This window comes from Heliconius melpomene, chromosome 3 (assembly GCF_056956725.1).
Source record: "Heliconius melpomene rosina isolate 202511_hmr_F chromosome 3, ASM5695672v1, whole genome shotgun sequence".
Classification (NCBI taxonomy): Eukaryota; Metazoa; Arthropoda; class Insecta; order Lepidoptera; family Nymphalidae; genus Heliconius; species Heliconius melpomene.
In genome coordinates this window covers 5,196,548-5,210,673 of record NC_140391.1, presented here as the reverse complement: position 1 = coordinate 5,210,673, position 14,126 = coordinate 5,196,548, and the positions used below count along the sequence as shown (strand labels likewise).

At 31.6% G+C, this 14,126-nt stretch overlaps 1 protein-coding gene across 1 annotated transcript in view; it reads right to left on the bottom strand.

Annotated features, from left to right (window-relative positions):
- LOC146539933 (lachesin-like) overlaps positions 1 to 14,126 on the bottom strand; it is a 71,833-nt gene that overhangs the window by 30,773 nt on the left and 26,934 nt on the right. The window contains exons 2-5 of the mRNA XM_085207786.1: positions 11,103 to 11,184; positions 9,639 to 9,760; positions 3,536 to 3,721; positions 2,183 to 2,372 (exon numbers count right to left, since the gene is read on the bottom strand). Coding sequence (XP_085063912.1) covers positions 2,183 to 2,372; positions 3,536 to 3,721; positions 9,639 to 9,760; positions 11,103 to 11,184 — 580 coding nt within the window. The remainder of the gene's footprint in view (positions 1 to 2,182; positions 2,373 to 3,535; positions 3,722 to 9,638; positions 9,761 to 11,102; positions 11,185 to 14,126) is intronic.

The following is a 14,126-nucleotide window of genomic DNA, read 5'->3' as shown; positions in this document are numbered from 1 at the left end:
TTGATTTCCCTTTAGAAGCATAAAAATATTTATGCGCCAAATGAGCTCTACATTCGCTAACTATTTTTAGTGTTTGCATTAAAGGCTGAAATGAAAAATTCCTCACTGAAAGAAAGCAGTGTCTGGAATATTCTGAAATATTTTGTTATTAAGCAATTTGTAGTGTTGCTTATTTCTTTTTTGTAACACAGATGTAGTGATGAATGATTCTGTTTTCTTTTTTTCTGAGTTGAATGATTCTCATTTGTTTCTTTTTAAGCTACGTAATTATTAAAGTCCAGGTAATTTATATGTTTTGTCCAGAGTAAAACAAAACACCAGCATGGCTGTTCATGTATTATTCTTTAAAAGTATATAGGAAGTCAGCTATAAAAGATTTTTTTCGCATTGAAACTTTATTTATATGAAACATTTTGTCAAAATGTTAAAGAACAATATAAAATGAAAAACAAAATACACTAAGAACTAAATGTGCAATAATTAAGAAAAATATATATGCATCGAGATTAAAAATATAAAGAACTCTAGATAATGTTATTATATAATTTTAATACGTATATCTAAAGTATATTTCCAAAGCAATCGAACTGCTTCAGTTTGACAGTAAACCAAGCAGAAACAATCGGTGATATTTTCCAAGCTATTACAGGTGCCGCGAGGTGCGCCGTCATTGCAACAGAACAATTTGTTGTCGGCTACTTTTAAAGGATTTCCCGACGTTTCATGTTTCCGCTTACGTGTATTGGCGACTGCGGGTGAACGATTGAAATTGTAATTTCTAAAATAATTTCACATGATTTAAGTATATATTGTTATTATTTTTTTGTACTCGTTTCACGCTGTATCCCGCAGACAGTAGTTTCGTTCCCTACTTTCCGTCGTAATCTGGAGGGATGGCGAGTGGGGAAAATCAACATCAACAGATCGAGGAAAAGAAAATAGTTAATATTTCATTTCCTCAAGTGGGAATCGAACCCAGAACCTGTCGAGTTTACATTCATACTCTTGTTCCTGCGCTACGACTGGCCACAAAGAATATTAGTATAGGTCTTTAGAATTACTATTAATACACTATTATATTAAAATATTTCAGTGATTTTTAAAACATATTTACTTCATATGTCCCACTTTTTTATAGATCAGTAGCTGTTCTACTTTATTCTAACAAATTTCTTAATTATAATTGTATGTTTAATACTTTATTAATATTTGTAATATAAATATAATCTACGTTTTGCTAGAGCAACGTTAGCTCATAGTCTTATTCAATGTATTAAACGAAATCTCTTTAGAATTGTTATAAATCCAAGTAAATGCAACAGAGTAATAACAATATTCCTGCCATAAAGGATAATAACGGTACACAAATCTGTGCTATACGCTGTATACACTAATGAAATGAGTTTTCCTAAGGTAAAACTTCTAGTTTTCAATAGAAGTTTAGCTTCATTCATATATTATAGTTAAAGTAATAATAACTTATTTTTTAATAATGGTTAAAATTGTTAAAGTATTTTAAAATAAACGTATTATTTTTATATCCATTTAATATAATTACGATTCTTAATTAAAGTTTCTTCGAAATAAGTTAGCATCGTAGCGCTCTACGTTTTGTTTTGAATTAAATAGTAATTTTCTTTTCAAATATTAAAATAATTTTCTAGAAACTGAGCTTATCATATTTTCTTGTTTTCTTCCTATTTATATAAAAGATTTTCATTTGTGTAAAATAAGGTTTATCTTTTTGAGTTCCATACAAAAAAACATTTTTTATAATGGTAAAGGATAATGTTGATGTTAATCCGTCTGTTTACCTGTCAATCTGTCTACTATAATTTTCTCAAGCTGTAGTAAACAATAAATATCCAGGTCCTTGGAGAATAAAAAAATCTAAGTTCTTCTAAATCAGCGGAATCAAAAGATACGAGCGATTTTTTTTGCTTTTGCCCCATATTATATGAAATACCTTGTGTGATCAAAATTTATAGAGTACTTTTTTTTTTGTTTGTTTGTTTTCGTTGACCTAGAATTTGAAACAAAATAAATCAAAAATATGAAAGTTTTATATTTAAGTAAAAAAACAATATAAACTTGTATTTGTAGTTAATTTTTAAAAAACGCATTCATATCACGTAAATAAGTTTGCACCAGTTCGAATTTTTTTAAAACTATAATAACTAACCTTTCTTTTCTCTGCCACCGTCATGTCTAAAGACGATTGGGCGGTTGTGCTCGCGTCGCCACAGCACGGTGGGGGGCGGCACGCCGGTGGCGCTGCAGGTGAGTCGTACGCTGCCCCCCTCTCTCGCTGAGCTGCCTTCTGTCACCGAGTCCACTATATCTGGTGGTATCACCACCGATAAGTGGCCCATCTGTTGATAATTTATGTTTTAGGTACAAAATATTTGTTTTTAATAGTAATTAGTGTTTTTCACCGTGGATGACTCTAAAAGTATGAAATAAACTATTTTTAACAGCTAATATTGCTAGGATGAAATTAATTCTTACATGTATAACTTTGCTTTCGCTATCTTTTTAGTCCCTGATGTTGAATTATTGCCACCCAAAGAGAAATATCTTTTACATAAGCTACAAATAATGGACTTTTTTCCATCTTCAAGTTGTATTAGAGAGATAGGTTCCCTGTACTTGCCCCGCTTCGTGTCAAACGCAACCTAGTGTTAAGGCACTCCATTCATCATTTTCCGCCGAATTGTGGAGACATTGTGTTCATTGGCGGAATTTAATACCGCATTTTGCCTCAGTTCCAGAGTGAAGAAATATTTAATTTCTTCAAGTAGGAATCGAAGCGAGGAAGCCACACCGTCACGCTTACAGTCACACACTGCGCCAGGGCTGGCCTCATGGAGAAAATGTCGTCAAATCCAATCCACACTTTCCCTTTAATAGTCTCTATTATGGTACACCATAAAATCAATTAATAAGAGGGATCCTTATATCGATTTGCTTACAATATAATTGGCGGAAAGCTTAATAAAGCAGTAGAGAGATTACGTTTGTCCAGTTTTTTACTACTGCAATTGATTTGGCGCAGTCATGCTACGTTTAAATGAATACCTATATTTTAAACTAGTGGACATTTTAGTTTTCTTTTCAGGATATTGATATTGTAATTTGTGAAAATCTTTTGTCTGTATTAACTCCCAAAATTAAATATTATAAATAATTACACAGTTATTTAAATAAATATAAAAAAATTACGTATATCTTGGTCATTGGCAGAGATAACTCTTGTCCCTTACTTTCCATTTATTTTACCAACATTGACAAATATATATTTTTTCGCCTTCATGCTGTATTCTGGTAGACAGAGGGAGCCCTGTGTTAAGATATTCCACGCCCACTTTCCGTTAAATTCTGTAAACATTGCATCATGAGTGGCGGAACTTAACGCCATGCCCGAAACCAGAGCGAAGAAATGAAAATATTTATATTTCATCTCCTCGTGTGCAAATCGAACCTACAGCCTGTTAAGTTCCTTAAATATATACGTATACTTAAATGACATTTTTACCTGACTCTTCATAGGATCAGTGTTAACCTGGCACATATACGTGCCGGAGTCGTTCGCCTGGACGTTACTGACGTGCAGCTTCCAAGTGTTGTGATTGTTGTATGTGACGGACAGCCGAGGGTTCAGCGCCACCATGTTTGTGTGAATCGCTAAGATTGCCTTTGAATCTGATTTTATCCACGCTACCTGTAAAAAATACTGAAATTAATGAAAATGAATGAATGGTGTGACAGCGTCTGTAAGAACGAGGGTTATGGGTTCAATTTCCAGTAGGAGGATCAAATTATTTTAATTTTCTTTCACATTAGAGAATTCCTATTAAAGAAGATGTAAAGCTCAACTCCACTCTATACTCAATATCGCTAGAATTCTGCGGAAAAGTGGGCAACTGAAATGTCTCAATTGGAACTGAGTGTCTTAACACTAGATTCCCAGAGCAGCTCTGCCTAACCTGCTTTATGCGTGATAGAGCGTGAAGCGAATTAATATCCTTTAAAAATAAATACAATTTCGTTCACTTTCCTAGACCAATTTAGCAATTATAGATTGGACCGGGGCAACATCTAACCGCAAAGGTAATTTCTACAATATACGATCTCTATCTCAAACCTCAGATTGACTGTACAAAGAACCAAATAAACCACGGATTTATTTACAGGTTATACTAAAATTATCAATGTAAAATGTATTTATTTTGAGTATTGAAAATGTAGAAACCAATAAATCATTGTTAAATATATATAAATATATAAGCACATAGTGTGATTATAAGCGGTTTGCGGTTGGTAGTGGGTTTGATTCCTACCCGAGGAAATTAAATATTTGTTTAACTTTCTGTTTCCATTTCTTCGCTCTAGCACCAAGGTAAAAGCCCGGCGTTGAGTTCCGCCAATCAACATACAATGCCTCAAAATTCGACGGAAAGTGGATAACGAATTGTTTTAACACTAGGTTCCCTCTGCCCGTACCCTGCTATTCCCGCTGTGCTGGTACCCTACTGTGTGTCGGATACAGCGTAAAACTGATTCTTTTTATTATACATATATAATACATTAAAGTAAAAAGTAATTAATAATTTTAACAGACTCCAGAAATTATATAACAAATTACATATATTAAACGAAGTAAAATATCTCCTTTGTTATGAGTCTAATTAAAGAATGCAATTAGAAGCAGTGTCGGCAAAACAAAACACTCGGGGGATTGCATACGAGCGTGAAATTTCATTTAATGTCTAGGACTAATGTCATAAATGGCAATTCCCCGGCTTCTCCAAGCTTCTCCAAGTTTTAAATCGTTTGTATTGTTCTCAGTAAGAGGCAAAACTTAATGTGACTTAAACGGTAGCCATGGCGGGCCGTAAAAGTAAGGGTGTGACATATGAAATTGTACCGAGTTTCCACAGAGGAATGTTCGTCTCACCCGGTGGTTTCCACGTATTTTTCATGTGACATCTTCCTTTGTTGAGGTTGGAAAATAAATTAGTAACAATATCATTGTTTGTGGGGAATTATTTCTGGCGAGCGTTGGAGCTAACGTTTCTAGCAGTGCGTTATTATAAACGTATTCTCAACACTACGAAGTCGTTGTTATTACTTGTTTTTGATATTATTGCATTATTCTGTCAAAACTAGTTGCAAATTTAATATCCTATTAAATACGCTTGCAAACTTACAACTTTGCTTATAACTGTTACACTTGAAGTAATTAGTTAAATAAATGTACCTATGTATATTTCATTTTTTTTTTACGTTCACGCTGTATCCCGAATGTAGCAGGGTAGGCAGAGGGAACCTATATGCAGCCAGTGTGAACAAATTAAAAAAAATATAATAATTATAATTTCATCGAGCGGGAATCGAAACCACAACTTATCCCGTTACAGTTACACGCTTGGTCTCAACGACTATTTATTTCCATTACAAATATATTAATTTTCCATACCAAAAGCTACATTTTATTCATTCAGTCAGTCATTCAGTCAACCGTCAATACATTTTTTTTACCCAGTCAGTCATTATTAAAAACGTACCGTGCACAACGGCTAAGAATAGTTTCTGGTAACAATAGCGCTCGTTCATTCAAAACACTACCTACCTATTGCAGATCGCAAAACTTTTAGTACTTTCATTAGTTGAACGAAAGCTGGTTCTGTTTCAACTAAATACTTTTGAATCGTTTTAATGTGCACCTCTCAAAGAAAAACATCGAGTTTAATTATTTGTACTTATTCGTATTTACTTTTTTCCAAAGCTTTGCTCTATAATTGTTGATTGTAGGGAATACTTGAAATTTAATTCTGTTTGAAGCATAGATTATTTACTACCAGTTGCATTGGCATGGCACTAACGAGTTTGTATTGCATGTAAACTTGCCTTTGTTAATTTCAATCTATTTTATTCTTTTTGTAATTAGTAATTTAGTATTGATTCGTACATATTTCAGTAATTTATTATATGAAAATAATATATCTTTTAATTTTGTAGCATTAATTTCATTATTTCCAAACATTAACAGCACCAAGCACAAATATTATTTTTACTTTTTCATATATAAATATATGAAAAATAATTGTATCAGTTATTAATATAACTGACCTATTGATGTGCCATATAATAACACATTCATTTTGTTCTAAATTACTCAATAAATATTATATTTAAAAAAAAAATCCTACTGTCAAGACAATCCGTTCTCCACTTTACGCCTAATTCTTAAGGAATTGCGTGTTGAATGGCACGTTTTGCCTCGACACCAAAGCGAAGAAATGAAAATATAAAAAAATATTATAATTAATATAAACTCATTTCAATCACTAATTGCGTTTGCATTAGTACTATTTCGTTGGTAGAGGCTTAATCCTGTATACTAACACCTCGAAACTTTAATTATAATTATTATTCACAAAATATGAAAATAGATATTTCCCCTAAAAGCTTTATTAGTAGCTATTATGATAAATAAATATCTATTTTGAGATCATAAGGGCGTATGGCATGAGTTTTATTTGTTAATGTGTTAAAGTTTACAATTCCGAATATAATGTCTCAATGTTCTGCGGAAAGTAGAGAACGGAGAGTTTTTGCACTACTCTTTATGTCTACCCATATATACAAGAACGTTAAGATTTTAGGAACTGCTTTTGTTTTCCCTGGTATTTGTTTGCATAACAAAAGTTAACACTAATTAGGAAATGTAAGCTTCCAAAGTTTGGTGCTCACATACTCGTATATAAAAGTCTATTAAAAGCTACGCTTAAAACACTTTTAGGTAAAGTACAGTTGAATATTGTTAGCTTTTATGTATTTATATTGCAATTTTTTTTTTTAAATATATCTGTTTATAACGATTTTTTCAGCTTCACGCTGCACTCCGAATATAAAAGTATTGACAGAGAGAGAGAGAGATTTAAGAAACTCCGTTCCCCACATTCTACCGAATTTTTGAGACATTGCGTGTTGGCGAAACTTAAAGCCGTTATTCCCTTGTTATGAAAGTGAAGAAATATCAATAAATAATAATTAATCCCCTTAGTAAGAATCGAACCCCCAATCGTCGCGTTTACAATCCCGCTTGCACCCCTAGGCCACGATTAACCTGAATTTTGTATATTATTATTTATTAACATACATATCGTACATTCTTTCATATTTAGCAATCATAATAACTATGCTATCAGGAATAATGGAAAAACGACTTAAAATTGTACCATGAAGGAGATTAATTACATAACATTAATAAGTTTATGACTCTGTCACGGTGAAAAAGCTAGCAATTTACGTGACATGAAATAAAATGTTCTCTTTATAAAGGAAAATTAAAATTTTAATTCCGTATTTTCAAGTCTTCTTGCGTTTAGCAGTTTTCATTAATATAATTTATAGCTTAGAGTTACAACCTTAAAAAAACATAATATGAAAGGATTTTATTTCTTTTATATGTATATATAGAACTAGTATTCAATATCTGTTTTTATACTGTAAAAAAAGATTTTTTTAAATGAACTGGAAGCCCTAAGGCTTCTGCAATAATGGAGGTAGCCACAAAGGTGTGATGACAATTTACTTGAAATATCGTGTACTAAAAATATACAATTCTTTTTTCAGTGTCACGCTGTACCTTGCACACGTCAAGGTAGGCAGAGGGAACCTAGTGTTAAGACATCCCATTTTCCGCGCAATTGTGGAGGTATTGTCTGTTGAGTGGCGGATCTCAACGCCGCCCTTTGCCCCGACACCGGAACGAAGAAATGGAAATAAAAATTTTAAATAAATATTTCAAGTAGGGATATCATTAATTATTATTTTGTTTAACTCCATTTACAATAACAGTATGAAATATCGTAGTTTTATATAATAATCAAATTGAAACAAGTTATATAAATAAGAAATTAATTTAAGTGCCAAGTGAGCACAACCTATCGAGTCTATAGCGATATCGCTACTATAAGTTCGGATTGACAATTATTTACTTAATTAATGACGTAAAACAAAAGTAGGCAGTGAAGCGGAGAGTCAGGATGCCGCTTGGAAAATTTCAGGCTGAAGAATAATTTAAAAGTTCATTGTTTCACAATGGCTATTAACGATTTTCAACATTTTCATAGTGTTATCCCACATTTAAATTAAATGAATAAAACGTTGACATTTTTCAAATATGTTAGCAACTCTAGTATCTTATCAATTATATGTGCAGAAGAAAATAACGATCCTTTTTAAATACATAAATTGTATGGACGCAGAAATATGAAATTTGGCATATCTAAAGTTTGTACGATGTAGAGTACGGAAAAGAATTTTATTTTATTTTTTAAAACAAATATTAGACACTTTATAATATGTTTAAAAATATATGAGTTCACTTTGTTAAGGCGATGCACTTTTCTGAATTAGTGTTATGCAAACTGCAACGTAATAATCTTTTTCCATTTACGTTATTAAGAAATCAATAAGTAAAAATATTTATCTATACATGCATAATGTACTTAAAGGCAGACTACTAATATATTTTTTTAATCATCATGCATTTCAAATAATTTTTATTGCTGCATTAATTAAATAACTTTTATATAGAACTTTTGAATATTTATTAAATTAATTAAAAAATATTTTTAATCGTTAATTTATTAGGTTGGCCCGATTTTATACCTAAACTTTAAGTAAGTGCCTTCGAAGTCATTTCGATAATTATGATAGAGCTAGTATAATAGTAAAAAATGTTTAGGAACATTATGTTATTAAGGCACACGTGGGGAACGTAGTGTTAACACGAGGTTCCCTCTGCCTATCCCGCTGTGTGCGGGATACAGCGTGAAGCTGATTATTATTAAAAACTTTTGTTATATGCCCCAAAGATTCGTAACACAACATTATTACAAGAAATTATCATTTAGAGAGACGATGCTATTTACTTAATTGCTCTAGGTAATATCAAAAGTTGTAACAACCGTATAGAAATTTCAATGTGGTGAAATGTGTTTAGAGTATAATTAGAATAGTATAATTAGATGTTTGGACGGTATCCAAAAGGTATCTTAAGGAGACAGGTTCATTTCCTGTTACGTTTAATTTTTTATTTGTAATATTCGCGAAAACAAATTTATATAAACAAAGGTTTTTCGGAAAGGCACTGAAATTGAATGGAACGATAAGGTTCGATTCCCATTAGGTTGAGGGGTTTGATCCACATACAACTACAATCTTTATAAGATTTTGTATAATTTGGCTATAAATCACTATAAGAATAAGTGGATGAAGCCACAGCCAGGTCGATAGTAATAAATAAATTGTGGATTTTAAGAATAAAATAAATATAGATTTATGCTAAATCATCATCATCATCATCATCATCAGCCTGTCCTCGTCCACTGCTGGACATAGGCCTCTCCAATGGCACGCCACTGAGCTCGATCTTCAGCTCTTCGCATCCAGCTAAATTATTTGAATTAATATTGAAGCAAATCCAATTTTTTTCCTACTTTTTTCAGAGATATTTCTGAAATATTACTACAAAAAGAACAAAGGACTAACACGATAAAAGCAAAATCATTAAAGGCTCGTAGAGGTAAGTAAATACATATTACATTTAAGTGGTAGAGGCTTACCCTATAATTGGAGAGGTGATTGACAACACAGGTGAAGTGGACGTCCCGACCTTGCGTGACCGTGTGGTTTTCTAGCGCTTGCAGGAATTCGGGGACCACTTCAGCTTGGATTGGCATTTCACCTACAGGAGACCAAATTACAAGTTTGTTTATGTATGTTTATCATGGTAATATAAGATTACTTAAATATTTTTTTGGAAAATATATAAAAATTCGTTTACTAAGCTATAGGTATTCTTGAAGAACATATGGCTTAGAGGTTAGCGCTTAAACGGTTTCCAAGAGGCGCGGGTTCAAATTCTTCTTTCTATTAATTTTTATACGTGTTCTAAAAAAATATTTTTTTTTCCTTAATGTGAAATAGCACAATAAAATGTTAAAAGGATCACTTAAGTTTATTATACGTGTCTAATAAAATTACATATTAAATAGTACAATTCTTTAAATATCTAATCATTTAGAGACAATATTATAATGATAATTAGTATAAATACTTGCGTTTTATACGTTTTTATAAAAAATAAAAACGAAAGTAGATGTACCAGTGCTAATGAGAACTAAAAATGGATGAAGAAGTCCTGTAGCTAGCTATAGCAAAGCTTGATTTAGTCTTTTTCAATTCTATTAGCAATACAAAATCGAACGGCTAAAGGAACCAGTGGAGCGTAATATCCACATCTGAAAGGTTTTCTTATAAATTAATATTCAATTTTCAGAAGCTCGGGCTTCGGTCTCAACTTGTCGATGTCGAGAATTGTAGAATGATTAGCGGAGTATTGAGCTCGAGTTCACAAGTGGAACTCCGAAAATGTCTGAGATTTGCGCCATTTGTTATTCAAAGGTCAATAAAACATTTAACTTTAACAATGATTTATAGTCTATTGTTCGTGTATTAACCACTCTTTACAATACTTATTTAGAAATTATTTCAATGTTGTTGAAATTATTTCAATGTATTTCAAAATTAAACCTTTCATTTTAATGAAAAAGAAAATGAAACTAATTAGTACGTAAAACATAATATGTCTCACAGTCTGAATTTGGCCGCAAAGAGAGAGAGATACAGGATAACGATGCGGGATAAAGCGTGCAAAATGATATATTATAATGGGGAAAATAAACTAATTAACTAATTTAAAAATATTGGTTTCTTACTTATGTGTTAAAAAATCATTTATCATTTATCAGTTCATATTAAGAAATAAAACTTAAATATTTTTAAAATATTTATTAAGCAACACGAAAGTGGCAAGCTATTAGTAAAAAGTTTGTTATAAAAGTAAATAGCGAAATGTAGAATGCAAATAATTCTCTCATCATTAGGAACTTGCGCTGCAAAATAAGAAGAAATCAAAAGTTCGAAAAGTAGCGTTTTATTAAAACTGCTTATATAACGTATGTTTCTTGATAGAATGCAGAATGTGAATATTTTCTGATTTAGAAATAAAACAGAGTTTTTTTTACCTGTGACAAAAACACTTAAAAACGTAGTCAGCCAGCAGGCCGCCTTTGTCGACGGTGAAAGCATGTGTTTGTCGATGATTGTCTGAAAAAGAACAATACAAAAAACATTATTCTTTTGTTCTAGTATCCATACCTATATTATAAATTCGAAAGTAACTCTGTCTGTCTGTCTGTCTGTCTGTCTTTTACGCAATCAGGGCCAAACCGCTAATTTAAATGTGATAAAATACTAAATATAGAGAGACTTGAGGGTCTCGGGATGAACATAGGATACTTTTTTTTCTCATATTTGTAATATTTTCGATATATACCAATATATTAAAATACTTATTAATTTGACATGCAATTTATTCTGCCATGTTAATAACAACCGTCGCTATTGCTAAGCAACCCATTTGCAAAGTTTGTTGTTAGAAAACGTCACCCAAAATGAGCTTGCTTAAGACATCTCTCTATTGAAAACTGAAAATAATTTCATAAATATATTTAATAAATATTCGTACAGTTCAAGCGGGCGTAGCCGCGTTCGGGTCTACTAGTATGTTATATAGATTCATTCATTTCAAGCGGGCCCACTAGTCTAATCTATATATATAAAAGGACTTGTCCTCACTGACTGAGGTAAGACGCACGCACAGCCGTAACCGCTGATGGTAGAAACGTGAAATTTGGACAGATGTTTACTTTCATAATCTGGACATCCACTAAGAAGGGATTTTGAAAAATTTTAACCCTAAAGGGGTGAAATAGGGGTTCAAAGTTTGTATGGAAAAAAAATTAATTCGGCACTGATTTTTATAAAATTAGAAATTTAGATTTTTAAAAGTATTTAATTGAACACGTGTTTCATCGTTTTCTAGAATTCTCTCCCTAAGGGTGCAAATAAGGGGTTGAAAGTTTGTATAGAATTTTTTTTAAATCGGCACCAATTTTTATAAAATTTGAAATTTAGACTCTTAAAAGTATTTAATTGGCCACATGTTTCATGGTTTTCTAGAATTCTTCCCCTAAGGGTGCAAATAAGGGGTTGAAAGTTTGTATGGAAAAATCTTTAAATCGCCACCGATTTTTATAAAATTTGAAATTTAGACTCCTAAAAATATTTCATTGAACACATGTTTCGTTGTTTATTAGAATTCACCCCTAATTACGTAAGCGAAGCTGCGCGCGTCCGCTAGTATAATATAATTATAGATAGGTACCTAAGAAATTAAATATTTATATCTCAGTCAATTCCATTCAAAATATAAAAAAAACGCCTACGCAAATATATATTCTCTATTTACAAATACCACAAATATAAATACAATTAATAATAATTTGCTTAAAAAAATTTCAAAGAATTTTAATTGTATTTGCTAGAAGTGCTCGCTTAATTTGGCGTAACGCTTTTGTTTTGCCCGTACCTACTCATTTACGTCGCTTTTTATTTGAACACGGAAAGGTTAAACAAACATCACCACAGAAAATTAATTTTCGAGACTTTCAACAGTTATTCTACGTATTTGCGATTATTGTTGAGATTAATTTTATATTGTTGTTTGTATTTCCATTTATGTTGTTTTATATTCGATATTTTTTATAACATTTAACGTTAATGTCAGAACTGTTAGCTTCACGCAGTATGTCGCACGTAGCGGGGTAAGCAGAGGGTCTGGGAACCTAGTGCTTAGACACTACGTTCTCAATAAGACAATTCCATTCTTCACATTCTGCTGAATTCTGAAGGCATTGCATGTTGAGTGGTGGTACTCAACGCTGCGCTTTAGCCTCGATATCTGAGCAATTAAATTATTTACGATATTTTAAATATCTAAGATCGTGGCAATTGAACCCAGAACCGGAGAAGAAGAAACGAAAGAGAACCGAGAAGAAGAAAAGAATCGTGTTTACAGACACACGCTTGGGCCCCTGCGCCACAAGTGGCCTCCACATCAAAACATTTACAATTTACAACATTTACAAATTAGACAAATTATAATTATTACGCAAGAACATAAAAAAATAGCTTTAAAAACCTTAATTAGTCACATACAAGGTGAAATAGAAACGAAAAACGAAATTCCAAACACAAATAACACGAACCCTGATTAATCACCGGCAAATCCAGCTTACATAAGTTGATTACGTATATAATTACAGGCTATAGAAAATCAATCAATGCGCCACAAATCGACGGCCGTCTGTAGTTTCGTTTGATTTTAGTGAATCGGCTGAATCATAGAGAATCATAGAATAAAATTAAATACAAATAATATATTTGTACGTAAATGTTAAATGTTTTTTCGTCGATTTTTACTATTAAAATAGACCAAATTTAAAAGTTACTATTATTAATAAGGTTAAAGATATATACCTAGACATACAAGCGTGTGTTGATATATTAAAATGGAAATATTCTTACCATTATTTTCTCTAAATTTGATAATCTCCTCTGGCGTCTTGGTTTGTTTAAAAGTCTGATAGCTATTTAGTATTAATATGTTACTAGGTTGCCTTCTCAGTTTTAAGGGGAATTAAAAATTTAAAACTCTTATGAAAACACCGTCGTCGTACATTTACTTTTGATATTACGTAATATTAATTATTATTTTTTTCAAAATTCATTATCTATTGGTTTGTAATACAATAAAGAAGTACAATCCAATTTAATCTTTAAAATAAATCAAATTAGAAATAAATATTCTCCTGAAAAGCAACCCTGGGGAACTAATTGCTGCCCTATCCGTATTGATGGCACCAACAAACGGGGATCAATGTAAATTATCCAACCCGATCCACAGAATGCTATTATCGTACATCACTACAGGTTTTATTTGTTTAAATTTGTATTGTGATATATAAATACCTTTAACTACTATACTATTCAATATTCATATATTATTAGGATTTCTTTCTGAATTATATATTGTATTGAGAATCCTTTTTAAATGATAAGTAGACAATGTTAAAATAAGGTTAAAAATAAAAAAGACTTTGTACTACTTCGTTGTATTTTATAATAAAATATTTATTTAATATGAT